Source organism: Asterias rubens, chromosome 9 (genome assembly GCF_902459465.1).
Source record: "Asterias rubens chromosome 9, eAstRub1.3, whole genome shotgun sequence".
In the NCBI taxonomy this organism is placed as follows: Eukaryota; Metazoa; Echinodermata; class Asteroidea; order Forcipulatida; family Asteriidae; genus Asterias; species Asterias rubens.
The window spans coordinates 3579730-3607465 of record NC_047070.1 but is presented as its reverse complement, the minus strand read 5'-3'; the positions used below and the strand labels follow the sequence as shown (position 1 = coordinate 3607465).

The 27736-nt window shown below is 39.8% G+C and overlaps 1 protein-coding gene and 1 long non-coding RNA gene across 2 annotated transcripts in view; both read right to left on the bottom strand.

Moving 5' to 3' along the window:
• Nucleotides 1-5401: 5401 nt before the first annotated feature.
• Nucleotides 5402-17048, bottom strand: LOC117294944. Its single transcript, XR_004519595.1, has 3 exons — nucleotides 16204-17048; nucleotides 8473-8626; nucleotides 5402-5491 (listed from the first exon to the last, which is right to left on the bottom strand). It is a non-coding gene; the product is annotated as an uncharacterized LOC117294944 (long non-coding RNA).
• Nucleotides 17049-17242: 194 nt separating this feature from the next.
• The window catches only part of LOC117294678, a 35455-nt gene continuing 24961 nt past the window's right edge, over nucleotides 17243-27736 (bottom strand). Inside the window, exons 22-36 of the mRNA XM_033777186.1 lie at nucleotides 27181-27318; nucleotides 26822-26911; nucleotides 26433-26675; nucleotides 25821-25955; nucleotides 25297-25386; nucleotides 24909-25151; nucleotides 24293-24427; nucleotides 23938-24027; nucleotides 23549-23791; nucleotides 22506-22643; nucleotides 22147-22236; nucleotides 21759-22001; nucleotides 20554-20697; nucleotides 18533-18625; nucleotides 17243-18010 (exon numbers count right to left, since the gene is read on the bottom strand). Of these exons, the coding sequence (XP_033633077.1) occupies nucleotides 17763-18010; nucleotides 18533-18625; nucleotides 20554-20697; nucleotides 21759-22001; nucleotides 22147-22236; nucleotides 22506-22643; nucleotides 23549-23791; nucleotides 23938-24027; nucleotides 24293-24427; nucleotides 24909-25151; nucleotides 25297-25386; nucleotides 25821-25955; nucleotides 26433-26675; nucleotides 26822-26911; nucleotides 27181-27318 (2363 nt within the window). The 3' untranslated portion in view covers nucleotides 17243-17762. The remainder of the gene's footprint in view (nucleotides 18011-18532; nucleotides 18626-20553; nucleotides 20698-21758; nucleotides 22002-22146; nucleotides 22237-22505; nucleotides 22644-23548; nucleotides 23792-23937; nucleotides 24028-24292; nucleotides 24428-24908; nucleotides 25152-25296; nucleotides 25387-25820; nucleotides 25956-26432; nucleotides 26676-26821; nucleotides 26912-27180; nucleotides 27319-27736) is intronic.

Below are 27736 nucleotides of genomic sequence, written 5' to 3'. Positions count from 1 at the left end.
GAACTCTTTCTTGCATATAATGCCCGTTTCTTTTATTTCTTTGTTTCATTTTACTTGTCAGTAACTTTTGAATTTGTGTTACCGTATAACTCTTTCTTGCGATAGTCCTTCGTTATCTCTTACTACTGAATTTGGGGAAAGTTCATTGCAGATGGCTTTTAGTAAGCTCTCCAACAAAACAAGACTTCATCGCAACAGGACAAGAAAGAAGGTTACACGATTGTTATGCACACGCTGTACCAGTATTTCTGAGAAAATATAAGTTGCTGTTGCAAAAACGGCTCATCACCAAACACAAGGACCTATGGTAAACGTGCAAAAAAAAAAGAAACCCATTTAATTGCATGACATTCCGACCCTGGCACATGTCTTCCTAAAGGAACCAGTTTCCCTCGGTTTACAATAAAAAGACGTTAGTGGAAAACTGTGCCGACACACCCTGAATTAGAATAGATACAGGACAATCTCTTTTTGGTCAAACTATCAATCACGCGTCACTGAAGACAAAGGTACAAAAAAGAAAGCAAGAAGAATGGATGTGTTTGCTTTACGGGGTTTCTTCACAGCTTGATAATCGACATCCAAAGGGTCTTTTTTAGTTTAATTTTGTAAATAGAGTTACACAGTGTATAAAAGCAAAATTAGGGGCAGGAAGCTGACCGTTATTTGTTTGAGCGTGGAGATCTTGTTTGATACGACCATGGATGGGGGAAACTGGGTCAGCGGCAGCCCCCTCCCTCTTTTCCAAATACAAGTTTTCAAGGGGAGGTCTTTTTCCAAAATAAGATTTCAAAGGAAGGTATACCTTTGATAAAATTCCTCCAACAATTCACCACCATTTTTTCTCCGATTTGGAAAGATCAAAGTATGGTCTCACCTAGCCCTGACGGCCTTACACTTTCGTATTATACTACATGCAGTATCTGTGTACAGAGGAAGAGTCCTATATAGGGCTAAGGTCTCACCGCTGTTTAGCTTAGAGCTAAACCCATTTCTTTTTTTTCTGATCCTGGTTGATAGCCCGATCCAGATTTGGTGTCAACAACTCGCATGCAAATGTTCACATTCAGACAATAATATTACCAGAGAATGGAACAGCCTCACCCTCTAAAGACGGCCTTCTATATCAGTTAGCACTCTGCATTTAGACAGAATCTGCTGACCCTGTAGGTTACTTGTTGAGGAAAATGGAACACCACTCCCAATCCTTGTGAAATGCAAACCAAATAAAGTTGGTGTGATGTTTCCTTTTGGGATGTTTGCCGACTTCTAAATTCAGATTTAGTTTAGTTTGACCCTGGAATACAGTTGTGCTGCAGGCTTGAAGATGCATTAGATGCTCAAGATTCCCACAATAGGGCCTCGCAAAACATGGTGTGGTGACCGACAACAAACATGATCACACGGTCAGCCCCCAGTATTCTTGTGAGGGGTGGCTATTTCAATTAGGTTTCCTTACCAAATATGGCTTCATTTCTAATCGCTTTCATGGGCTTTTAGATGTTAAGCTCAAATATACACGATCTTTGTTATTTTGGGGGTCTAAGTTGGCAAAAGCAATCGGGCGTCAACATATAGTATCCACTATAATCGTATACAGGGGTTCAGTTATTTGAACGGGAAATTATGGAAGAGAAAGTAAATTGTACTTTGCAAGTTTTGTGTAAGCCACGTGTCCTTGGTCTAATACTGTGTTTAGATTGTAAAGAAACGTCTGCAGCAAACAGCAACGAGTGGCCCTGAGGTACACGCTAACACACCCCGAGGGTTATGGGCTAGCTGTGGGGATGTACACATCACAAACAATGGAACGAGTGGGTGTTTTATTGTACGAGACAGGGTGTATCCATACTGTCATATGCAAATCTCCCCCACAAATCCTCCCGTATTCCTTGAGTTGAGCCGTGTATTGTGTAAAAGGCTGGGAGACAGATGTCGTGTCTTGAAATGCAGTGAGGCCAGTCTACAGAACTTTGGCAGAGTTAGCGAATGAGGGCGGGCTATAATATCGATGTCATTAATATAGTAAGTTTTGCGGTAACACCATGTGATGATAATATCTAATTGAGTTGGGGTGGTTCTGAAAAGCACCGTAAAGGTTTCAACTTATTATTATGATTAGTATGCTTTGATCGTTTTTTTTGTTTGTTTTTTTTGAAAAAAAGTAAAGAAAAAAAGACAATCAGAGCTGGTCGAAACGTCGAGTTGAAACCATACGGTTTACAATACCGTATTTCCACCGTGCAAAGTTTCAAATACTAATTATTAACATAATTGAAATAATTTCTCAACTGTTTGATATTTTTTTTTTTTTACAGATATCGGCGTTGCAAGCATGTGTGACAGCAACCCGTGTATGAATGGCGGCACATGTATGGACCTTGCAGTGGCCTGGATCTGCATCTGTCCCGCAGAATACACAGGAGGGACTTGTGGTACTGAATGTAAGTATAGCCTTAATATATATAAAATATTTTGCCGAGTAGATATTAACATTCAAACCGGGGACCTATAGCTGAAGAGGATAGAGTCCACGGTTAGGGAAAGGTCCACAGTTCGAAAACGTGTGACAAAACAATGAGAGACGTTAAAAAAAAAAATTACAGTACACACGTATAAAAAAACGAGGGACAGAGGTCCACGGTTGCAGGTACATACAATCCTTTTAGTATTTGTTGAGATCCCCATCTCCACATAACACTGACATTTTGTGGTTCAGTTTAACGAACAATTTCCATATTGGTGAAAAAGGAGGTTAATAAAAATAAATCGGATACAAAGATAGTGTCATGAATACAGAGTAACCAACTTGAGGGCATTTACATAAGCCAGAAAGGCTTGTTTTGAAATGCCTGCCAATATACAACAAAATCAACAAACCAAGTTAACAACTATAAAATGAAGGTGGTTATAGTATGGTTATTACAGTAGGCATATACCAAAGTTTGATAGCCTTGGATGGTGTTATCACGAAAAGCAAAACAGACAGACAAAGACCGCGTTTAAAATTGGAAAAACCAGTTAAACAAAGATTTTGTTAAAGCAAGTTGCCAGACACACAAGGTCTGAAGGCCACTTCAAGGTGTGGGCTTTACAATCAACTATGCTAGGGCTGAAACCCCTTTACAGTCCATATAGATGATAGGCTTGGGTATCAACCAGCAGACGCCTAATGGCCGTTGAGTAAAAAGAGTATCCTCCCCATTTTTTATTAACGAAGCAATCACGGTTCAGTGTTTTGCTAAAGGACACAAGTGTCACGACCAGTCTCGAATCCACACCCTTCTGTAAATCAGAGCTTGGTTTACCGCTTTTTTTGAAGAAAAAAAATGAAAGACAAACAACAGAATTAAAAGAAGAAAGAGAGAACGAATTTAGAGGAAAGAAAACATTCATTTATTATGATCAGAAGGAAATTTACTTCGATAATATCATTATGTTTGAGTTTATATCCACTCCAACACATCCCAATACAGGCTAACTGAGTGGTGACTTTTAAAAAACAACGTCTTCTCTAACATGGTCTAATAATTATAGCACAAACCCGTCAACAGCGGGCGTCACTTGAATCTGCTTAAAGACAAGTAATTAAAAGGCAACACTCATTTCTGACAACCTTCAATTCAATGCAAATTTAATTTTCATGTTGGCAATGACAATTAAACATACAGTTGGAAATAAATACAAATGAGTATGATTATAAAAAGATGGATGCCACATAATTTAACAATGAAATGTACAGAAATTTCAAAGATAATATCGAGTGTACTTAACTTGCCAGCATGCAAGGTAAAAAAGTTAAGCATACTGCTTTTGGACATTTCCCTGTGACAGACAAGGACTTGGACACCATAACAAAATAACAATGATAATGAGATCATCTTTTAATATTGCATGGCTGAGGAGTCTTTTAACTTCTAGATTATCACCAAATAAAACGCTCTCAGTGGCTACATGGGTCACTGAGTTGTGACTGGTCTACACAAAGTCTTCTCTCCGTTGTGTCTCATAATCCTGACAAAAACCTGCCAACAGCGGGCGTAACTTCAATCTGCTAAAAAGACAAAATGAGAATGATTAAAAATGCAACATTAATTTCATATAATATAATGCATGGCTCAGCGAGGCTTTTAACTTTTAGATTATTACCAAATAAAACACTCTCACATGCTAATTGGTTGGTGACTGGTCTAAACAAAGTCTTCTCTACGTTGTGTCTTATATCTAACAGCCAATGTAACCTTTAACTGAGTTAACTAAAGCTCTTTAAAAAAAATCCTAACACAAACCTGTCAACAGCGGGCGTTTATCGAGTCTGCAAAAAGACAAGCGCAAAATTATTAAAAACGTAACATTAATTTAATAAATCATTTCATTTTATAAACAAGTAGGATTATTCTATTTTTTGTTTACTGAACAAATACTAATAGAAGATAGTTTAGTAAACAATCGAGAAGACGGCAATAAAATACAATAATTGTTTAATAGTAGGCCTACAACTAATATGAAGGTGGTGTAATAATAGTTACATTAGAGTAGGCCTATACCAAAGTGTGACATTAAAGCAGCAAAACAGACCGACAAAAGACAGAGTTTAAAATGGGGGAAAAATCAGTTATAAACGCAACGTTAACTTAATTATAATAATAATAATAATAATAAACATTTCTATGCCGCTCTACAATTAACACAGCGCCTCACAAGAAAACAAAATAACATAGGTAGAAAGCAAAAACAAAAGAAAATTACAGGAGGCTCTCAGTGGGGAAACAAAAACGTTTTGAGAGACCGCTTGAAGATCGAAGTAGACTCTGCTTCTCTGACGTCACAGGACAGTTGGTTCCAAAGCTTAGGAGCTGCATTGAAAAATAGATTGTCTCCAGCCTTTTTATAGGAGCGAGGAACAAACAAGCGTGTGACGTCAGAAGCAGAGCGGAGCCTTCTACGGTCTTCAGAATGACCAGTATTGTAGAGGACTTCATTTCATCTTTAAAATACACATGACCCAGTATACTGCAGTAGGCTTGTTATAACTTATTGTAAATTATTAGAGATAATTGAGCTTTCAATACCCACTCCATAAACATATCGTTAATTGGTAATGACTAATTAACATTTTTGTCAACAGCTAACCCATGCCAGCCGAACCCATGCCAGAAAGGCGCACTGTGTTTCCGCCGATCCGGCACAACAGGAGCGCCGTATCGCTGCGGTAAAAAGATATTTACAAAACACACAAAAAACACACACAATCTTCGTGGAATGCCCTTCTTATTTCACCTCATCACCAGTAGAAACCTAGAATGAGTGTTTTAGTGCTTGTAATAGTAGAAAGTTTTGAGTCAACATTCTTCCTCATTAATTCCTTTTTCTACATAGGAACGTAAATATTAACCTTTCTGCATGTTTGCTCATTGGTGTCTCACCCACAATTTTGCAGCATGCGCAGACCATAACTCGAAAACCAGTCCCCACACTTTATGTGGACAACCTGAATACATAAAATAAAGTAACAGGTCAAAGGTTAAAGGCAGTGGACACTATTGGTAATTGTCAAAGACTAGCCTTCACAGTAGGTGTATCTCAACATATGCATAAAATAACAAACCTGTGAAAATTTGAGCTCAGTCGGTCATCGACCTTGCGAGATATTAATGAAAGAAAAAACACCCTTGTCACACGAAGTTGTGTGCGTTTAGATGGTTGATTTCGAGACCTCAAGTTGTAAGTCGGAGGTCTCGAAATCAAATTGGTGGAAAATTACTTCTTTCTCAAAAACTATGGCACTTCAGAGGGAGCTGTTTCTCACAATGTTTAATACCATCAACCTCTCCCCATTACTCGTTACCAGGTAAGGTTTTATGCTAATAATTGTTTTTAGCAATTACCAATAGTGTCCACTGCCTTTAAAGCTTATTGTAGGCCATCGGAGTCAAGGAAAGAAAAGAAACCTTATTTATGTTGTAGTAAGGTTTGCGGTAACACCATGTAATGATAATCTCTAAATGAGTTTGGGTGGTTCTAGAAATATCCGTTGGTTTAAACTTGACGTTTCGATCAGTATGTTCTGGAGAAAGCTGTGATCTGGTGGGCCTTCTTGAGAAAGCTTGTTCGGAGTATACTGATCGAAACGTCGAGTTGAAACCAACGGTTCTTTTCAGAACCACCCAACTCATTCATCATTATGGTGTTACTGCTAACATTACTATAATCGTATTTCAACGATCCAAAGTTTCAAATCCTAGACTATTTATGTTTTCACTGATTAGTTCTGGACTTAAGTGATCACAACATATTGGTTTAATAATTCAGACAAATTTTAGCAATTAAAAAGTTATGAATTTAGGTAATTCTTTTTTCAACACGATCATCTGTATACCATGATACCTTTATGTGTAAATCTATGGTAGTTTGTAGTATGTAGTATATTCTTATAACATCCATTTGAAATGTCTGCAACTGAGCATGTTTGTAGCTTTACTCACCTATTTTTCTAAAGACAAACGCTGCTTCTTTGGTAAACACTGCTTGCACACAATCAGTGGCACATAGCAAAAAAAAAATCGGGCATGTTTCACTTTACACATAGTAGACCCCGAACTTATTACGAGAGCATGTGTGAATTTGCTAACCCAGTTTTCCTGTCATCTGACATTTTTTTGTCATAATTTTGAACAAATAACACCCACATAGTGACTAACTAAATTCACGGTTGTATTACTCGCTAGAAGTGTAAGTACATGTATATACATCAATCCGATGTGAAATACGTCACCAGAATGGACAAAAGAGTGTTTTCGTTTTCGACAACGGATGGTTTTGCGACGGTTAGAAGTTTTCAGCCAAACGTTGTTATTTTCAGCACAACTCAGATTCATCCCAAGTACTGTCGTAGAAATATTGAGGGACGATCATAAGATGATGCCAAATGTCATCGTCGCCGTCGCAGAACCATCCGTCGTCGCAAACGAAATCTCACTCCTATCAAAAACATGACATGACAAGATGTGACCAGAAAGGAAACAAACAAAATGAACCTATAGTTTCATATGTCTGGTGATGGACAGAGTTTGTGAACTTGTTCACTCCGGGTCTATAGTATTGGGAGAACCAAGGGTTTACAAATTCGCAACATCTCTTGATAACAAAAGTTGAACTCATGATTGCGGCAGGGCACATTATTATTTCAAAAATTATGTTTAGGAACGTTACAGAATTTGTAAGAAACAAAACTTATAACACGGTCTAATGATGATGAAAATAGAAAACATCCCTTGAAATAATTCTGTCCGATATTTTTTTTCGCTCAATGAGCGTTTTATTCATTTTTGTTTTGGCATCGAACGCATTGCAAAATTTGTAATCCGTTGTTCACTATTCTCTCGTGACCCAGATGGCCGATCGATCTCGAACTTCTACAGGTTTGTCAGAGTATGTTTATGGTGGATTACATAAAGTGCTTACACTGCCAACAACTTTTTTTGCCAGCAAAACCAATTCTGGACTGTTCCTTTAACTGAATTTGTTTGTACAACTGCAGCTGTAAAAAGATCTCAATTATTGTTTGATTGTTAATGGTAACTTTGTGATTTCTCCTCCAGTTACACCAACGACTCCCTGCACTAGCAACCCATGTCTTAACGACGGGTCATGTAGTGTCATCAATGATGTCGACTATCAGTGCCAGTGTTTCGGTAATTTCCAGGGAATCAACTGTGAAACATGTGAGTTACTTCTCGCTTTATACTAAAACATGTTTTCCCTGGCCAATTTTAACACAAATTCATTAACACCCGGCTTATTCAATTTAGTTTCTAAATGAATGCTCCGTTGATTCAGCAATCAACAGGAGTGATCAAATTTCTTGTATTTAACAGAGTATTCCATTTTTAAAATATTCTTACAAATTTGTATCATTATTTTGAACAAAATAACATCCACATAAGCCTGTATTTTTATTATTTTTTTTTACTATTGTAATGCACATCTGAACATATTGTTACGAAACTTGCGAATAATAAATGATTAAATAAATAAAGTATAGGCAGTGGAGACTATCGGTACTCAAAATAGTTATAATTATCATAAAACCTTTCTTGATTACGAGTAATGTGGAGAGGTTGATAGTATAAAACATTGTGAGAAACAGCTCCGTCTGAAGTGAAGTAGTTTTTGACGTGTTTGAAGTTTCCACGTGTTTGATTTCAAGACCTCAGATTTAGAGTTTTGAGATCTTGAGATCAAGCATCTGAAAGCGCACAACTTCGTGTGACTAGGGTGTTTTGTCTTTCATTATTATCTCGCAACTTTGACGACCGTTTGAGCTCAAAATTTCACATGTTTGTTATTTTATGCATATGTTGAGATATACCAAGTGAGAAGACTAGTCTTTGATAATTATAAATACTGTCAAGGGTCTTTAATTAACAAATGAATAAATTGAACTATTTATTATTATGGTTCTAGTCCTACCTTCTGATACGTCAAACGCACTTGCTGCAGTCGAACCTGAAACCTCCTCGCCTTGTGATATCTCACCGTGTAGCAATGGCGGACGGTGCTTGGTATCTACACGTGATCCAACACAATACATCTGCAGCTGTGTTGAAGATTTTGGTGGGAGTAACTGCGAGAAAAGTAAGAATTTGTTAATTTTGGTTATTTTTTCAATTATCGCCAGTATGTACTTATTTGAAGATATTTCTTAGATTACTTACTTATAATATCTGACTGAACAATAACATCGACGACGATGATGACAATGATGACAATAACAACGACGATGACATACGAAATTGCGTGGTTTTCCTTTTACTTTTCGAACCATTTATGGGGTCAAACATTTGACTCACATAAATGGCCGACCGTGTTAGTCGACGAGACAAAAGGAAAACCGAGCATTTTCAAGGCATGTTTGTGTGGATCATTGTACATGTTTGTTACTTTTACAACGTCTTTCTACCCATGTGTTCTTTATAACAAACGGTTACAAACGCTTTTCACAGACCAACTCGATCAACGTATTCATTTAAAGGAACACACTGCCTTGGATCGGTCGAGTTGGTCTTTGAAACCGTTTGTTCTAAAATGCATATGGGTAGAAAGAAATGATCCACACAAACATGCCTCGAAATTGCACGGTTTTCTTTTTACCTCGTCGACTAACACGGTCGGCCATTATTTTATTGGAGTCAAATTTTTGACTCCCATAAATGGCCGACCGTGTTAGTTCGCAAAGTCAAAGGAAAACCAGGCAATTTCGAGGCAAATTTGTGTGGATCATTGTATGCTACTTTTAAAACATCTTTCCAACCATATGCATTTTATAACAAACGGTTACAAACGCTTTTCATAGACCAACTCGTCCGATCCAAGGCAACGTATTCATTTAAGTCATTGCTCAATCTGTTCTAGTGTGCGATAATCTTTTGTTCAGCAGTCTCCCTTTTTCAAGTTGGCATTAATGTTTTTATTAATTTCCACCACAGTGCCATGCGAGATGGACCCGTGTCTTAATGGGGGTGCTTGCTTCTCCAGTTACCGAGTAGATGGGACCTACATGTGCAAATGCCCTCGCGGCTACAGTGGAAAGAACTGCGAAATCAGTGGTAAGCGTGTTTTAATCTTGTTACTCTTTTTTTGACAACTTAGAACTCATTGTGAGCTGTATACTTCACCTTTAAAGGCAGTGGACACTATTGGTAATTACTCAAAATAATTATAAGCATATAACCTTACTTGGTAACAAAAATTAAAAACGAATCGCAACGATTAAAAACAGACACAATTGAAAGGGTTTGGGTGTTTACACTATGCTAAACATATCGAACACCAAATGAAAACTACGACGGTATCAAACAAAATTCACGTTTTATGAGATATCTAGAACAACAATAAAAACACAATCGGAAGCGTTTGGGTGTTACGCGATGCCACATCACGAACACAAAATGAAAACTACGCCAGCATCAACTAACAATTAATTTGAATTCCTCTTGTTCATCTATTTTTGTTTGCGTTTTTTAATTTTACAGATGCTTGCAGTGGAAATCCGTGTGGTGCAGGAAACATGTGCTTGGACGAAAAAGATGGCAGTTTCTCATGTCTGTGTCCTTGCTCTGCTGGAAGCACTTGCAACTCTAGTCCAGGTAAATTCAAACATTCCTTATTCGCCTTTACTCTTTTAAGGTCTCGGGTTAAGATCCCGTTTCAAAACCACTTTCCAGAAACTGAGTCATGCCCCTACTACAACTAATAATAACAATGTCTTATACATGTATAGCGCCACGTATCTACCAAACAAGGTACTCAAGGCGCTGAGTATATACAAACTTTCAGGAGGATGGGTAATTGCTCCTCTGGGAGCCCACCCAAGGCAAGGCCTCGCGTGGGAGAAGATGTCTCTCCTTTGTAGATACACTAAAACGAGACACCGGCTTGACCAGCACTGAGGAACTTCGCTCCTGCATGCTGGACCGGAACATCTGGAGAAAAATCACTGGGCAGGCTCGAGCTTCTAGTTGGCGCTCGACATGATGAGTGATGAATTCTGAGACCCAATTATGTAGCATCTTATAGGGGTTTTCAAGGTGCTACTGAGGATACAGCAGCCACAGCCAGGCGAACCCCTTTTTAGAGTGTATGGTTTTGTCATATGCAATTAATATTAATATCTCGATGACTCTGCCCCCTTAACAAAATTAACTAAATCAAAAGCTTGTTTTGTATTTGATGACGATTTTGATACGTTTCTTTCCATTAGATTCCAATGATGGGTCAGATGGGGGCGACAATACAGGAACTGGGGGCGACGATACAGGAACTGATGGGGGCGACAGTACAGGAACTGATGGGGGCGACAACACAGTAACCGATGGTGATTCTGGGACTGTGGACAGTGGTAACAATAACCTTGTTGAGAACCCTGTCGACAACGTCAACATCTTCCGCTGCGTTAGAATGATGAAAGCCACGGCTAACTGCACTCAACATGGCTACTGTTCGGTCAGGGACTCGACGGCTATCTGCCGGTGCTACGACGGTTATATGGGTGTAGCCTGCCAGGATACAACGCCGGTCAACGACGATGGAGCTGGAACTCGACCCATTACTGACGGCGATTCTGGTTCTAATGTTGGCTCTGGTTCTAATACTGATGGCTCTGGTTCTAATACTGATGGCTCCGGTTCTAATACTGATGGCTCCGGTTCTACTGGCGGTACTGTATCTACTGGTGGTCCCGACAGTATGACATCCCGTTGCATCCGGATGATGCGTTCAACAGGTGATTGTATGGGACACGGTTACTGCGAGATTGATCAAGAAACTGCCATCTGTAAGTGTGATCCGGGTTACATGGGTGTGGCTTGCCAAGACGTTTCAGGGGAGACTGTCGATAGTACTGGGGGATCCACATCTGGCTCCACCACCACCGACAACGACAACAATGGCAACACAATGTCTTACCCATGTACGAGGATGATGCAGGCTTCATCACAGTGTATGGGTCATGGTGTTTGCATTGTGAGCTCCGACACAGCAGTCTGCTATTGTAACGAGGGCTACAAGGGTGTCATTTGCGAGGTCGCAATAGATGATGGGAGTGTCGCTTCTAATCCTGCAACCGTTGATGGTGATGCAAGCTCTGGCACTGGGGTTTCTAACTCTGGAACTAGTAATTCTGTAAGTGGTTCCGTTGACAGTCTGATGAATAGCAATTGTGCTCGGATGATGCTGGCGACAGACAACTGCAATGGCCGCGGAAGGTGTTCAATTAGCCATGGTGATACCGCTATTTGTATTTGTGACGATGGTTACATGGGTGTAGTCTGTCAGGATACGGTTGTTGGTTAAAGAAGAAATGCGAGTCTTTCGAAAAGATATGCAAACAACATAATATATAGACCTTTTCGCAAATACCCTTTGCTCAAGCGTCAACTGTTGAATGAGTGCATGCTGGTCCAGCTAGGGATCAAACTTGACCACCAACTACACCATCATGCACCCTATTCAAAGCCTACAGTTCACGTAGCGAGTATTTGCGTTAATGTCTATGCTATGACCATCTAGTAATGTCTGCTGTCACCTGTTGTCTAAAAATCTCCAATGACCCGTTCACACAAAATGAGACAACTCCGTCGTAGTTTTTTTAACCTACCCATAAAAAAATGTTTGCACTTCATCCATCCTCTTTTTAAGTTGGTGTATGATATGGCAGCGCCTAGACTTATGGCGCGGGAACGAAATATGGACATACTCTCGTGGGAACGCGTCTGAATCTCATTCCGGTCTGAAGTTTGCATTGCACATGATAATGCTCACCCTACCTATAGTTAAATTCACCTATCAATATAAAAAGCTGCTAACCACAAACATTTGCTTAGCATGAAATTTCTTCCTTGATAAAAACAGGATTACAAACAAAATTTCCATTTGATGCATATTGCCTGTTACTGGTATTCAGCTGTTGTTTGCTTATCCTGAAAATCACGTGGAAATTTGGTTTGAAATCCTGTTTTTATAAAGGCCAAAATTTCATGCAAAGCAAATTTTTGTGCTTAGCAGCTCTATGAAATTGGGCCCGCCCTGGTTAAGATTTGACCTGTTTCGGTGAAGCAAAGTAACAAATGAGAAGAGTCCCCTACGCAAAATACTCATTAAAAAAACGAAACCAAACCATAACCTCCCCCTTCCCCAAATAAAACAATATAAATGATGTAAAATCCAAATAAAAACACGTACAGTCAACTCTCGTTATAACTTCACTGGGACCGGCCAGTAAACTTTCTTTACGACACAAGTCACAAGTGTTGTTATAAGAGGACAGCAAAACAAAGAAAACATATACATGTACGAGGGTCGACTATTTGTTCAGTAAACATAATGTATGTATAATGCAAACATTGTAATCATCCATGTTTATTCCAAGTAATTTCAGTCAAGTAAGATTTTATTTTAAGCTATGTTTGTCCATAATGTAAGAGTGGTAAAAGCAGAACTATCACGTGCTTGTATAAAGAGATCTAACTTTCATTTTTTAAAATATTTTTTTAAATACAAATTTGAATATTTCTTAGCTTTGTTTGCGACATTAACATTATTTTTTAAAGGGTCTATGTACTTTTTGTAGGACAAAAAACACAATGTCTCAGATTTACACTAAACTTACACCGTTAGAAAATATTGATCGTAGAAAGCTTCCCTGAAAGTATTACTTGTTGAGGTGCTGTAGCTTTTGAGAAATGGGTAAAACAGTGTTATGCAAATAATTTTCTTCTCAGTGATCATGAGACGAAAATTATTTTAGCATGTAAAAAAGTATCTTCATGACATTGTTTTACTCATTTCTCAAAAACTACAGCACCTCGGCAACTAATAATTTAAGATACGCTTTCTACTATCATTAACTTCAAACGGTGTAAGTGCAATGTAAATCTGTGGACATTGTGCTTTGTGTTCACAAAAAGTACCAAAAATCTTTTAAGATGGGGACTTTTGATTTATGACAGTTTACTTCAGGCTATAGTAATGCAGATTTTAATGGTTTTACCTATAATATATTCTTCTAAAACGAATCTTTAAACATGTATGTGCAGCATAAGTTTTCAATGTAATAATGGGAGACTTTCTGGGACGATAGAGGGCAGCAGACTTACCGGGTAAATCCATTGTTCTCAGAATTATGCGCATGTTCAGAACTACGTAAACAATGGAAATTTACCCGGTATGTCTGCTCCCACCTAGCGTTGGAAAGTCTCCAATTACATGTATGTGTTTTACATTTTCCCCAATTTATTTTAAAGTTGTAATAAAATGAAACATGTGTTCGGAGACTAGAGATTATTGTTATGGTTAATGTAGAGAATACACATGCAGGGCTATCATCATGTAGCTAAATGTTTATGTGCATTAAGTATAATAAAAAATATATATAAAACTATGAGTTTAACGATCAGCATTATCCAATTTTGTGAGCTTGATGTTCTTTTATGTGTTATACTGACAGTACTAAAGGCACAGCCGTCGATTTCACAAAACTCTTTCTAACTTAAGACTAATCTTAGGACGAGTCCCAACCCAGCACTGTAGCATGCAAATCTTAAGATTAATCCTAAGTTAGGAAGAGTTACTCGTCCTAACTCGAGATAAGACGAGTCCTAACTCTTTGTGAAATCGACGGCTGGACACTAAAGGTAATTTAGGAAGTAATTTCTCACTCAACTAACAAAAGACTTCAGCTGAAGCCTTTTTATAATGCATCTGAAAGCACACACAGTAGTGCAAGAAGAGCGTTTTTTCTTTCAATGTTATCTTGCAATTAATTCGATGACCATGAGCCCAAATTTTCACAGGTTTGTTAAAATGCATTATGTTGAGATACACCAAAGTGAGAATTTTGATCTTTGACGATTTCCAAAGGTGTCCAGTACCTTTAGGCTTGAGGGTTGCTAGTTGCAGGGATTGGGTGTGAGAGGAATGCTATTTTTTCCCCAAGCGACATTGCAATGATTTGGTAAAAGATTTTAATAATTTTGTTATGACGTAATTTTGACGGAAAGGGCCAATTTTGACGTAAATGGGGAAAAAAATCATCAATATCGTTTGGGGGAAAAAAATCGCGAGCGGGTTGGCTGTGTGCGGCTTGGAAACGAGGTTGTGGTGGTTATACCTGGGTTGGGAAGAAGGGTTTGAGGGTCGATAGGGTGTGAAGATGGGAATGAGGGAGGTAACGTTGATAACTGGATTGGGAACGAGGGTGTGATGGTTGGAAACTAAGGTTTGAGATGGGAACGAGGTTGTGATGGAAACGATTCAAAAGAGGGTGCGTTGATTCGAGGGTTAATAATGTGGGTGTAATTTTATTGGAAACGAGGGTGTTGAAAATGGAGGGTTGGCAGCGTGGGTCAAAACGAGGGTTTCATGTTTGAAAACGAGGGTGGGAGCGAGTTTTTGAACTACATGTAGTATCAAGCCAGGACTTGCTCATTTCGATTGCACTGCATGTATACACTAGCTTTGCGTTAAAGACATTGGACACTATTATCAAAGCCTATCCTTCACAGTTAGTGTACTCAACATAATATGCATAAAATAACAAACCTGTGAAAGTTTTAGCTCAATCGATCGTCACAGTTGTGAGATAATAATGAACGAAAAAATCACACATGTCACAGGAAGTTGTGTGCTTTTAGATGTTTGATTTCTAAATCTGCGGTCTCGAAATCAAATTCGTTGGAAATTACTTCTTTCTCGAAAACTACGCCACTTCACAGGGAGCCGTTTTTTACAATGTTTTATTCTATCAACCTCTCCCCATTACTCGTTACCAAGAAAGGTTTTATGATAATAATTATTTTTGAGGAATTACCAATAGTGTCCACTGCTTTTAAATCGATTGGTTTAGTTCATTGGCAAAGGGCTTACAAGGGGGAAAACAACGGGCATATATTATGTGGTAGGAGATTTTGTCCCCCAAACGGCACGCAAGTTTTATATATTTTTTAATTTTTATTTTATTTTAGAATCGCCATCCTCAAGATCAAACAATTCCAGATTGTTTGTCAACATTACCTGTTTTGAATCGATTTAGAAAAAAACATTTGCCCAATTGAAAAGCACAATGACAGTGGCAACTTTGATGCACAGAATTGTGTTTTGTTTTTGCGTACGGCACATCATAGAGTAAGGACAGAGATGGGCACACACTTTGGGTGCGTTCGTTTAGCTTCCCTTGGTCTACCCCGGTGTGCGGCGTTTTTTTTTTCCAGGACGAACGTGGGTAATTATCTGCACACGTTTGTCCTGGGAAAAAAAACCGCCACACACCAGGGTCGACACGGGGCAGCTAAACGAACGCACCCACTGTGTAAAAACTTCTTCCGATAGCGCCCTCTTTTGAATCAAAAACTCCCCACAGTTCCCGTAAAGTCGGGGTGGGGGACACACATAGTCCCGGGGTTTGACAGTCTCCAGTCCTCGGGCCACTACATCACAATTGCTTGTATTAATCGCATGGACTCTATTTACAAACACCCAAACGTTCCTGTGTGTAAAACGGTATTTGACATTTTCTCACATGATAGGCCTACTGACGTGAGGTTTCCTTGATAAAACAGGCAACGGTTACAGAGTTACTCAAGTATTTTAAACAAAAACCCTCTTCTTGCATTTAATCTTTATAAATTTAATACGGAGATATCTTACCTCGACATCGACTTCTTTACGTTACATTTTGGCATTATGAAGATGTAGCATTCAATTGACAAAACCAGAGTATAATACAGCACAAGATTTAGAACTGGAGCTATGACCCTTTTCGAAACCACGGCTTCGGGTTCAGCCTCCATCCTCTCGTCTGAAGCCCTGAACGCGTACGTACGCAAAACATGCGAAACTGTTAAAATAACCGCGGGGCCAAGCTAGTAGCCTGAGCCGAAACTGGAGCCGCAGCCGTTGATTCGAAAAGGGATTCGATACTGGTGAACCGTGAAATACGGCTGGGTGCCATTTCTGAAAGCAACTGTTTTGTTATTGAAAAGCATGGTCCTCGCTGCGGTGTCTGGTCTATTGTTGCATCAAAAGAGTTGCTTGCATAGATAACTACCGTGAACAGTCCAACAATAAACGCAGTGTGTTCATGCACCAACCGAGATGGAATCTTGCGAGACATACAAAGATAACTACAATCCTATTTGCAGTTAATTACGATTAGCTGAAGTGGTAGTCCCAGCAAATTTTCTGTACCTTTCGCCTGGGTAGTCGTCGTTAAAAAGCAGGACAATTCTTTTCAGAACTGATAAGTCTCCCGAAAACCTATAAGTCGACTCCGCGGTAGTAGAGTAGATAGAAAGACAGTTCTCTAATAACAAACTATGACAGGTAGATACACGAATTTATTAAAAGATAACTACTTGCGCGCGTCTATACTCCCAGCGATCCTTGTAGATACTTTAAAGGCCTGTACGTGGACACTGTTGATAATTACTCAAAATAACTGAAAGCATTAAAACTTACTTAGTATGACGAAATGGAGAGTTGTTGATAGTATAAACCATTGTGAGAAACGTCTCCCTGTGAAGTGACGTAGTTTTTGAGAAAGAAGTATTTTCTCACTTAAATATTTGAATTGAATATGAGACCTCACCAGAGGTCTCGAATTCAAGGCATTTTAAAGCACATAGCTTGTTTTTCTTTCATTATTATCTCGCAACTTCGACGACCAGTTGAGTCAAAATTTTCGACAGGTTTGTTATTTTAAATTAAGATACACCAAGTGAGAAGACTGGTCTTTGACAAAAAACAATAGTGTCCAGTGTCTACAACTGTTTCAAAGCGTGGGTACAATCAAATACATAATACAGGATACAAAAATAGCAGGAACAGCCCTCTTGATTAGAAAAACCACAAAAATTAACGAAGAAGCAAAATGGTAAGCGAAATCGCAACACAAGTTACTGGAGAAAAGATGTGTCACACATAGACTTGCCCAACCCCACCCCACCTTTGACAATTACCAAAGGTGTCATCCCTAGTGCCTTTCCTTTAACCCTCTCTTTTTCTATAAATGGATATGTATTTGTTTGTACTTGTTTTATGCCTCTGAAGAAGGTCCGGATTGGATCGAAAGCTAAGGCCATCTACCCTATTCATTTTATATTTTTTTAATTCTATATAAACGTTTATATGATGCGTTTTAGCAAACATTATAACAAAACAAAATAAGGGGATCGGTTAATGCATTTGTTCACTCCATCCAATCTCCTCTAGAGGGTGTTTGTCTCTGGTGAGAGGACCTGCTCCACTGTCACCTCACACAGCTGCAGGTGCTGCCCTCCTTTAGACTGTACGTCAACACTAATGTAGCGCGCCCTCAAGGGTGGGTCACAGACGAACTCGATGGTGCCACTGGTGACGGCAGATTGTTCGGCTGTGACTGTTGAACCGCACTGCTCGTTTTGGGTGACGGAAGTGTGGAATCCAGCACGAACGACTGCACCCTCCAAGCTATCACCTACAAAGAGAAATGTGATCACAACACACTCATTAGTTGTTCAGGTAACGACGTCAAAATGTCACAGTTTCTATTAAAGTCGAGCAGAGTAATGTTCGAAACGTCGAGACCAAACCGATGTCGCATGCAATTATGTTATCTATGCAATACTATCCGGAGGACATTATTGCATATGCAATCGTGTCCGCCCGGACGCTGCTGCATGACGCAATTTCTGTCCGCCCGGACACATTTGCATATGCAGTTGTATCCGCCCCCGTGCAAAACCGTCCTTGCAGTAAATTAAACGCCCTTGGTGGACGGAACCCTGGTCTTTGACACTAATTGCCAAAGGTGTTATACAATGCATTTTATAACTCCAACAAGTGAACCATCAAGCATCTCGACAATGAGAATTCAGTTTGTCCGCGGAGGAATAAATGTTTCTACCTCTATGGTTTGTCACAGTGATCTTGTGTTATGAAGATGAAGATGAAATAGAAGAAAATAATGAAGCTAGAAACTTTTTGTGAGTTAACTTACGGCGGCAGCAATCCCCGCGATGGAGAATGGAGACCTTCGAGATAGTGTAGACGCCTTTGAGGTAGACTCGCCACCAGGGGGCGTACTCCTTACCTTGAAATTTATAGTGAAAGGACAAACAGATCGAACTCACTTTTATTAAAATATCATTCTCGCCTATCAGACCTTTATCATGGTGCAGCCGTCTTGAATTTTCTCCCATTGATATCAATGTAATCGAACCGTGGCTGGAAGAACAAAATAGTCTGGTTCCTATTGAGAAATGATTGTCAGCATTCATTATTGTAATTCGATACAAGGAACATGACCAAGATGGAGACAGCATGATAAATGTCTATTGCGGTATAGTAAAATACAATCTCTTACTATTTGTAACATTTTTTTGTCAACATGCAAAAGTTCAAAAGGAAACACGTCCATTGAACACCACTCTGATCCGGTGTCATACGGAACTCTGTTCCCCCGAGGAAACTGTCCCCCTGTCCCGGACGTCACTACCCACCAGTTTGAGAGTTGGATTCCTGGTGTATCAAGCTATAGACATTTCCATTGTTGATAAACAAACCGCCTTGGTTGGCATGGACGGCCTAATGTTTGCAAAACACTCGATGTTATTAATAGATGTTTCAAGGGAAGATACACGTTTGGCAATTACCCAAAACAAATGTTAACTGACTTTTGGTAACTAGCATTGAAGAGCTGTTGATGGTATAAAACATTGTGAGAAACGGCTCCCTCTGAAGTAGCAACGATTTTGAGAAAGAAGTAATTTCTCACTAAAATAATAAAAGACTTCTAGCCAGAAGTCTTTATTCCTATCTGAAAGCACACAAATACGTCCAACAACGGTGTTTTTTCTCTCATCATTTTCTCGCAACTTCGATGACCAATTTAGCTCAAATTTTCACAGGCTTATTATTTTATGCTTATGTTGGGGATACACCAAGTGAGTAGCCTGGTCTTTGACAATTGCCAAACATATACATTCCCATTAACCAAATTCAGGATTTCAATCAAATAAAATACTAAACATGGTTTAGTTGTTTCGTTTCCAACAAATTCAACACCATTTTTTAAACATTGTTTCAAACAGTAGCTTAATATGTTTCTGATTTGCATTTATGACTGTTCAAAGTTTTCCAACCTGGGTTGGCAAAAACTCAGGCTGTGACGTTTCAAAGGTCTATAGCTGTGTCCCAAAAGGGGGCTACGACTATAGCTCCGGCTGGACCACTAATCATAATGTGATGAAGTATATAGGACGTCTGTGCGGCACCATACTGTAGCCCGAGCCCTGAATGTAGCCTGACCTAAATGTGGCCCCAAACATGTACCTAAATGTAGCACGGACCTAAATGTAGCCCCAAACATGTACCTAAATGTAGCCCGGACCTAAATGTAGCCCCAAACATGTACCTAAAATCTAGATCCGGGCTACATTTAGGTACATGTTTGGGGCTAAATTTAGGTCCGGGCTACATTTAGGTACATGTTTGGGGCTACATTTAGGTCCGTGCTACATTTAGGGCATGTTTGGGGCTACATTTAGGTCCGGGCTACATTTAGGGCTCGGGCTACATTAAGGTGCCGCACAGACGTCCATAAAAACACACTGGGCATCAAATTGAACACGGTCTGTGCCTATGTCTCACTGGTGACTATGGAAAATACTTTCAGCAATTTGGCCACAGCCTATGCCGAAAACATCCAAAGGAGACTTTCAGGACGCTTGGTGGCAGCAGACCTACCAGGTAAAATCCATTGTTCTCGATTTAAATGTGCGCCCGCTCGGAACTACTTAAACAATGGGCATTTACCTGGTGAGGCCTAAGTCTGCTGCCACCTAGCGCCTCAGAGTTTCCCATTGGAGGGGCATTTGCTGTGCACTGTCTGTGAATTTTAGTCAAAGAACGCGCGGTAAGACCCCAACTTATTTAACACACACTTTTGACTCAACAAGATGGCAGGCAGTGGTAGGCATACTGTAAACCGCGTGTGACGTCATTACAAGGAGTCCATACCTGTTTGGGAACATGAATTATTTTTAGAGTAGAGTCGTGTGTCGCGGCTTCCATCCACAGATTTATCTGACGAGTAGTTGGGAAGGTATGTTGTACTTTGTTCAGTTGGCAGTCCAACGATTGACAAAGGCCCTGATGTGCGTACTGCAAAAAAAAAAAGGGGACAAAAAAATAATAACGATCAAGAATTTCACCTTGTTGTCACATCAAATCAATCAACATTTATTTCCATACAGACACAATATACAAATACAAACAATAGGATTTAACAAGACTGAAAACTGTATGGAGGCATGGCCCATTAAAGCAAAGCTTGTTAAAGCTGGGATGCCTTTTACAAAACAAAGGAAGGTAATAAGATCATTTAAATTATAAAACAATGCGTATAGTAACAACAATAACATCAAAACGAGACGGATTAATGAAACGCAAAAACAAACGCCCAACAAAACAGACAAACACCTCAAACAAAACCAAACAACACCCCAACAAATAAACAAACAATACAAACACCACAAGACGGCCATGACGATAGAACTAAACCAAAATAATGACAGAATCACACATAAATTCAATTTTACAATACTAAAAAAAAAAAAAAAGTTAATGGCACGGGTGTCTGGAATCGGCAGATTTCAAGTCGTCAATGGGGGACAGCAAGGCATGGGAAACCATTGTGATCACTCGACTTGAGCAATGGTACATAACCGAATTGGTAAGAAAAAAAACTTCTACGGGTACGGTTTGTCAATTAATGAATACAAATTATAGATTGCATCAAGTTCTAAGACTGCCAGCAACTTACTGTCTTGTTAACAAATTCTGTAATGTTCCTTTAGAGGCACTGGACACTATTGGTAATCACTGTTAGCAAATTTTCTTTGTAGCAAGCAACGGAGAGCTGTTGATAGTATAACATAATTGTGAGGAACGGCTCCCTCTGAAGTAACGTAGTTTTCGGGTAGATTTTGAGACCTCAGAATTTGATTTGGCGGTCTCGAAATCAAGCATCTGATAGTACACAACCTCGTGAGATGACAAAGTGATTGTCTTGCATTATTATGAAGCAACTTCAACGACCTTTATGAGTAAAAATTTGCACAGATTTGTTATTTTGTGCATATAATGAGACTTTTTGACAATTCCCAAATATGTTCAGTCTCATTAAGTCAGACAACACCTTCTTAAGCAGACCGGATACCTACCTGCCGATTCGGGACATCGATCCAGAGGAAGTTTCTCAACTGTCACTTCACAAAGTTGCAGATAACCTCCAGTGGGGATATCAACACTGATGTACCGCGCCCTCAACGGTGACTCACAGGCGAACTCGATGGTCCCACCCAATGGTTGAGCTTGATCAGCTGTTACTGCTGAACCACATTGGTGATTGGTGATGACGTCAACATTCAAGCCGGCACGGACAACTGCATTCGTCAAACGGTCACCTGTTCCATACAGAAAAAAACTCAAGTTTGAAGTCAAATATTTACGTAATGAAAACCGGAGATGATGATTGACTTGCCAATAATGGTCATACAAACAGGTCACCAAGAACACAGAAAATGTAGGTAGGAGCTTTAAAACACTTACTGCAACAATCTCCACGGTTAAGAATGGTCACTTTGCTGATACAATGCTCTTCCTCAAGATCCACTCTCCACCAAGGATGATCCTCTTCACCTAGAAAAGAAATGAAAACAACAAAAACTGTACGTTGACTTTGAAAATTGGTTCCAGAATCTATTCGACAGAACGATTAAAGTTCTTACGACTTGGTTTGCGGTAACACCAAGTGTGTTATCTACTTGAGGTTGAGTTTGTTCTTTAGAGAAGTGTCTTGCTAAGTTTTCTACTACCGAGGAGTAGATTTATCGGATTGTTCGGGAGTCTTCTCGGTTCTGAAAAAAAATCCTGCCTTGCTTTTTAAAGTTCTTGTTTTAAAAACTGACCTGTATGTGAGCAGACATTGTTGGGGTAGAGGTATGTGCCTTGACTTCCATCTACAGCTTTATCTGAAGTATAGTTTTCATTATGTGTCGTACTTTGTGCAGTCGGCTTTCCAACGATTGATAGTTGTCCTGATTGGACTGGAAAGAAAAAAATTGTAAATGTTAAGGGTGTTTGACAGTCCTGTGGGCGGTTGTGTTGGAAACTTGGTCAAAACATCTGTCAATCATTCAGTTTAAATTTAGGCACGTCACCTACTAGCCTTTAATAAATTATGCGCACGCGGTGGCGGCGGCACCGCCCGATGACGCAGCGAGCGGCGTCGCGGGCTCCTTCACCGCTCGCGCTTGTCTTTTTTCGTGCGTGATATCTAATCTTGGGTCGCGCTTGACATCTGGGGGTGCCGCGTGCGCCTTTGATTAAAGGCTAGTGACCTACTTGCAGGTGGAAGGCATTTCTCCAGTGGCAGCTCAGCGACTGTGACTTCACAAAGTTGCAGGAAGAATCGTGCCCTCAACAGTGAACCACAGGTGAACTCAATGGTCCCACCCATAGTTTGCTATAGCATTATATATGAAACAGAAATACCGGGTTAACCCTTATTTTCCACCAAATAAAAGTGATCTGTGTTCTTTAACGTGCACTACCAATTGCAGTGGACATGATCTGCCATGTCCCGAATGCTTCTTGTGGAGGAGCAAGGGATATCATGGGCCTAATTACATGGCTCTGCTTACCGCCGAATTCTGCCCTTACGATCACGATTCCCCGCTTACGTGCAAGCGCCGAATTTCTGCGCTAGCCTTGTATGTAAGCGTAGAATGCCTACGTGGGGTACGCACGCGCAGAAGTCAACAATTGCCGCTAACTCGTGAGCAGAGAAATTGGGCCCTGGTGTTTCTGGTTCATGTAGCAAGCATCCTATAGTATATTTCCTGATTGGACTGGACAGAAAACAAAGGTACATTTTAAGGGTGCTTTTTTTTCGTAGGAGACTTAACCAAAACATCTGTCAATCATTAAGCTTCTATTTTTTGTGACCTACTTGCCGGTGGAAGGCAACTCTCCAGCGGAAGTTCAAAGACCGTCACTTCACAAAGTTGCAGGTAACCTCCAGTGGGGATATCAACACTGGTGTACCGCGCCCTCAACGGTGACTCACAGGCGAACTCGATGGTCCCACCCAATGGTTGAGCTTGATCAGCTGTTACTGCTGAACCACATTGGTGATTGGTGATGACATCATCATTCAAACCGGCACGGACAACTGCATTCGTCAAACGGTCACCTGTTCCATACAGAAAAAAAAATCAAGTTTTAAGTCAAATATTTACGTAATGAAAACCGGAGATGATGATTGACTTGCCAATAATGGTCATACAAACAGGTCACCAAGAACACAGAAAATGTAGGTAGGAGCTTTAAAACACTTACTGCAACAATCTCCACGGTTAAGAATGGTCACTTTGCTGATACAATGCTCTTCCTCAAGATCCACTCTCCACCAAGGATGATCCTCTTCACCTAGAAAAGAAATGAAAACAACAAAAAATGTACGTGGACTTTGAAAATTGGTTCCAGAATCTATTCGACAGAACGATTAAAGTTCTTATGATTTGGTTTGCGTTAACACCAAGTGTGTTATCTACTTGAGGTTGAGTTTGTTCTTTAGAGAAGTGGCTTGCTAAGTTTTCTACTACCGCGGAGTAGATTTATCGGATAGTTCGGGAGACTTCTCGGTTCTGAAAAAATCTGTCGTACTCTATAAAGTTCTTGTTTTAAAACTGACCTGTATGTGAGCAGACATTGTTGGGGTAGAGGTATGTGCCTTGACTTCCATCTACAGCTTTATCTGAAGTATAGTTTTCAATGGTTGTACTTTGTGCAGTCGGCTTTCCAATGATTGATAGTTGTCCTGATTGGACTGGAAAGAAAACAAAGGTACATTTTAAGGGTTTTTTTTCGTAGGAGACTTACAGGCAGTGGACACTATTGGTAATTACTCAAAATAATTATCATCATAAAACCTTTCTTGATTATGAGTAATGGGGAGAGGTTGATAGTATAAAACATTGTGAGAAACAGCTCCCTCTGAAGTGACGTAGTTTTTGTGAAAAGAAGTAATTTTTCACGAGTTTGATTTCGAGACCTCAAGTTGAGAATTTGAGGTCTCGAAATCAAGCATCAGAAAGCACACAACTTCGTGTGACAAGGGTGTTTTTGTTTTCATTATTATCTCGCAAACTCGACGACCGATTGAGCTCAAATTTTCACAGGTTTATTATTTTATGCCTATGTTGAGATACACCAAGTGAGTAGACTGGTCTTTGACAATTACCAATAGTGTCCACTGTCTTTAACCAAAACATCTGTCAATCATTAAGCTTCTATTTTTTGTGACCTACTTGCTGGGTGAAGGCAACTCTCCAGCGGAAGTTCAAAGACCGTCACTTCACAAAGTTGCAGGTAACCTCCAGTGGGGATATCAACACTGATGTACCGCGCCCTCAACGGTGACTCACAGGCGAACTCGATGGTCCCACCCAATGGTTGAGCTTGATCAGCTGTTACTGCTGAACCACACTGGTGATTGGTGATGACGTCATCATTTAAACCGGCACGGACAACTGCATTCGTCAAACGGTCACCTGTTCCATACAGAAAAAAACTCAAGTTTGAAGTCAAATATTTACGTAATGAAAACAAGAGATGATGATTGACTTGCCAATAATGGTCATAAAAACAGGTCACCAAGAACACAGAAAATGTAGGTGGAAGCTTTAAAACACTTACTGCAACAATCTCCACGGTTAAGAATGGTCACTTTGCTGATACAATGCTCTTCCTCAAGATCCACTCTCCACCAAGGATGTTCCTCTTCACCTAAAAAAGAAATGAAAACAACAAAAACTGTACATGGACTTTGAAAATTGGTTCGAGAATCTATTCTACAGAATGATTAAAGTACTTACATTTTGGTTTGTGATAACACCAAGTGTGTTATCTACTTGAGGTTGAGTTTGTTCTTTAGAGAACTGTTTTGCTAAGTATTCTACTACCGCGGAGTAGATTTATCGGAATGTACATGGACTTTGAAAATTGGTTCCAGAATCTATTCTACAGAATGATTAAAGTACTTATATTTTGGTTTGTGATAACACCAAGTGTGTTATCTACTTGAGGTTGAGTTTGTTCTTTAGAGAACTGTTTTGCTAAGTATTCTACTACCGCGGAGTAGATTTATCGGATTGTTCGGGAGACTTCTCGGTTCTGAAAAAATCTGTCCTGCTCTTTAAAGTTCTTGTTTTAAAACTGACCTGTATGTGAGCAGACATTGTTGGGGTAGAGGTATGTGCCTTGACTTCCATCTACAGCTTTATCTGAAGTATAGTTTTCAATGGTTGTACTTTGTGCAGTCGGCTTTCCAATGATTGATAGTTGTCCTGATTGGACTGGAAAGAAAACAAAAGTACAAAATAAGGTGTTTTTTTTGTAGGAGACTTAAAGGCAGTGGACACTATTATTAATTACTCAAAATAATTATCGTCATAAAACTTTCTTGATTACGAGTAATGGGGAGAGGTTGATAGTATAAAACGTTGTGAGAAACAGCTCCCTCAGAAGTGACGTAGTTTTTGTGAAAGAAGTCATTTTTCACGAGTTTGATTTCGAGACCTCAAGTTTAGAATTTGAGGTCTCGAAATCAAGCATCAGAAAGCACACAACTTCGTGTGACAAGGGTGTTTTTGTTTTCATTATTATCTCGCAAACTCGACGACCGATTGAGCTCAAATTTTCACAGGTTTATTATTTTATGCCTATGTTGAGATACACCAAGTGAGTAGACTGGTCTTTGACAATTACCAATTGTGTCCACTGTCTTTAACCATAACATCTGTCAATCATTAAGCTTCTATTTTGTGACCTACTTGCCGGTGGAAGGCAACTCTCCAGCGGAAGTTCAAAGACCGTCACTTCACAAAGTTGCAGGTAACCTCCAGTGGGGATATCAACACTGATGTACCGCGCCCTCAACGGTGACTCACAGGCGAACTCGATGGTCCCACCCAATGGTTGAGCTTGATCAGCTGTTACTGCTGAACCACATTGGTGATTGGTGATGACGTCATCATTCAAACCGGCACGGACAACTGCATTCGTCAAACGGTCACCTGTTCCATACAGAAAAAAAAATCAAGTTTGAAGTCAAATATTTACGTAATGAAAACAAGAGATGATGATTGACTTGCCAATAATGGTCATACAAACAGGTCACCAAGAACACAGAAAATGTAGGTAGGAGCTTTAAAACACTTACTGCAACAATCTCCACGGTTAAGAATGGTCACTTTGCTGATACAATGCTCTTCCTCAAGATCCACTCTCCACCAAGGATGATCCTCTTCACCTAGAAAAGAAATGAAAACAACAAAAAATGTACGTGGACTTTGAAAATTGGTTCCAGAATCTATTCTACAGAATGATTAAAGTTCTTATGATTTGGTTTGCGTTAACACCAAGTGTGTTATTTACTTGAGGTTGAGTTTGTTCTTTTGAGAAGTGTCTTGCTAAGTTTTCTACTACCGAGGAGTAGATTTATCGGATTGTTCGGGAGTCTTCTCGGTTCTGAAAAAAAATTCCTGCATTGCTTTTTAAAGTTCTTGTTTTAAAACTGACCTGTATGTGAGCAGACATTGTTGGGGTAGAGGTATGTGCCTTGACTTCCATCTACAGCTTTATCTGAAGTATAGTTTTCATTATGTGTCGTACTTTGTGCAGTCGGCTTTCCAACGATTGATAGTTGTCCTGATTGGACTGGAAAAAAAAAAATTGTAAATGTTAAGGGTGTTTGACAGTCCTGTGGGCGGTTGTGTTGGAAACTTGGTCAAAACATCTGTCAATCATTCAGTTTAAATTTAGGCACGTCACCTACTAGCCTTTAATAAATTATGCGCACGCGGTGGCGGCGGCACCGCCCGATGACGCAGCGAGCGGCGTCGCGGGCTCCTTCACCGCTCGCGCTTGTCTTTTTTCGTGCGTGATATCTAATCTTGGGTCGTGCTTGACATCTGGGGGTGCCCGCGTGCGCCTTTGATTAAAGGCTAGTGACCTACTTGCAGGTGGAAGGCATTTCTCCAGTGGCAGCTCAGCGACTGTGACTTCACAAAGTTGCAGGAAGAATCGTGCCCTCAACAGTGAACCACAGGTGAACTCAATGGTCCCACCCATAGTT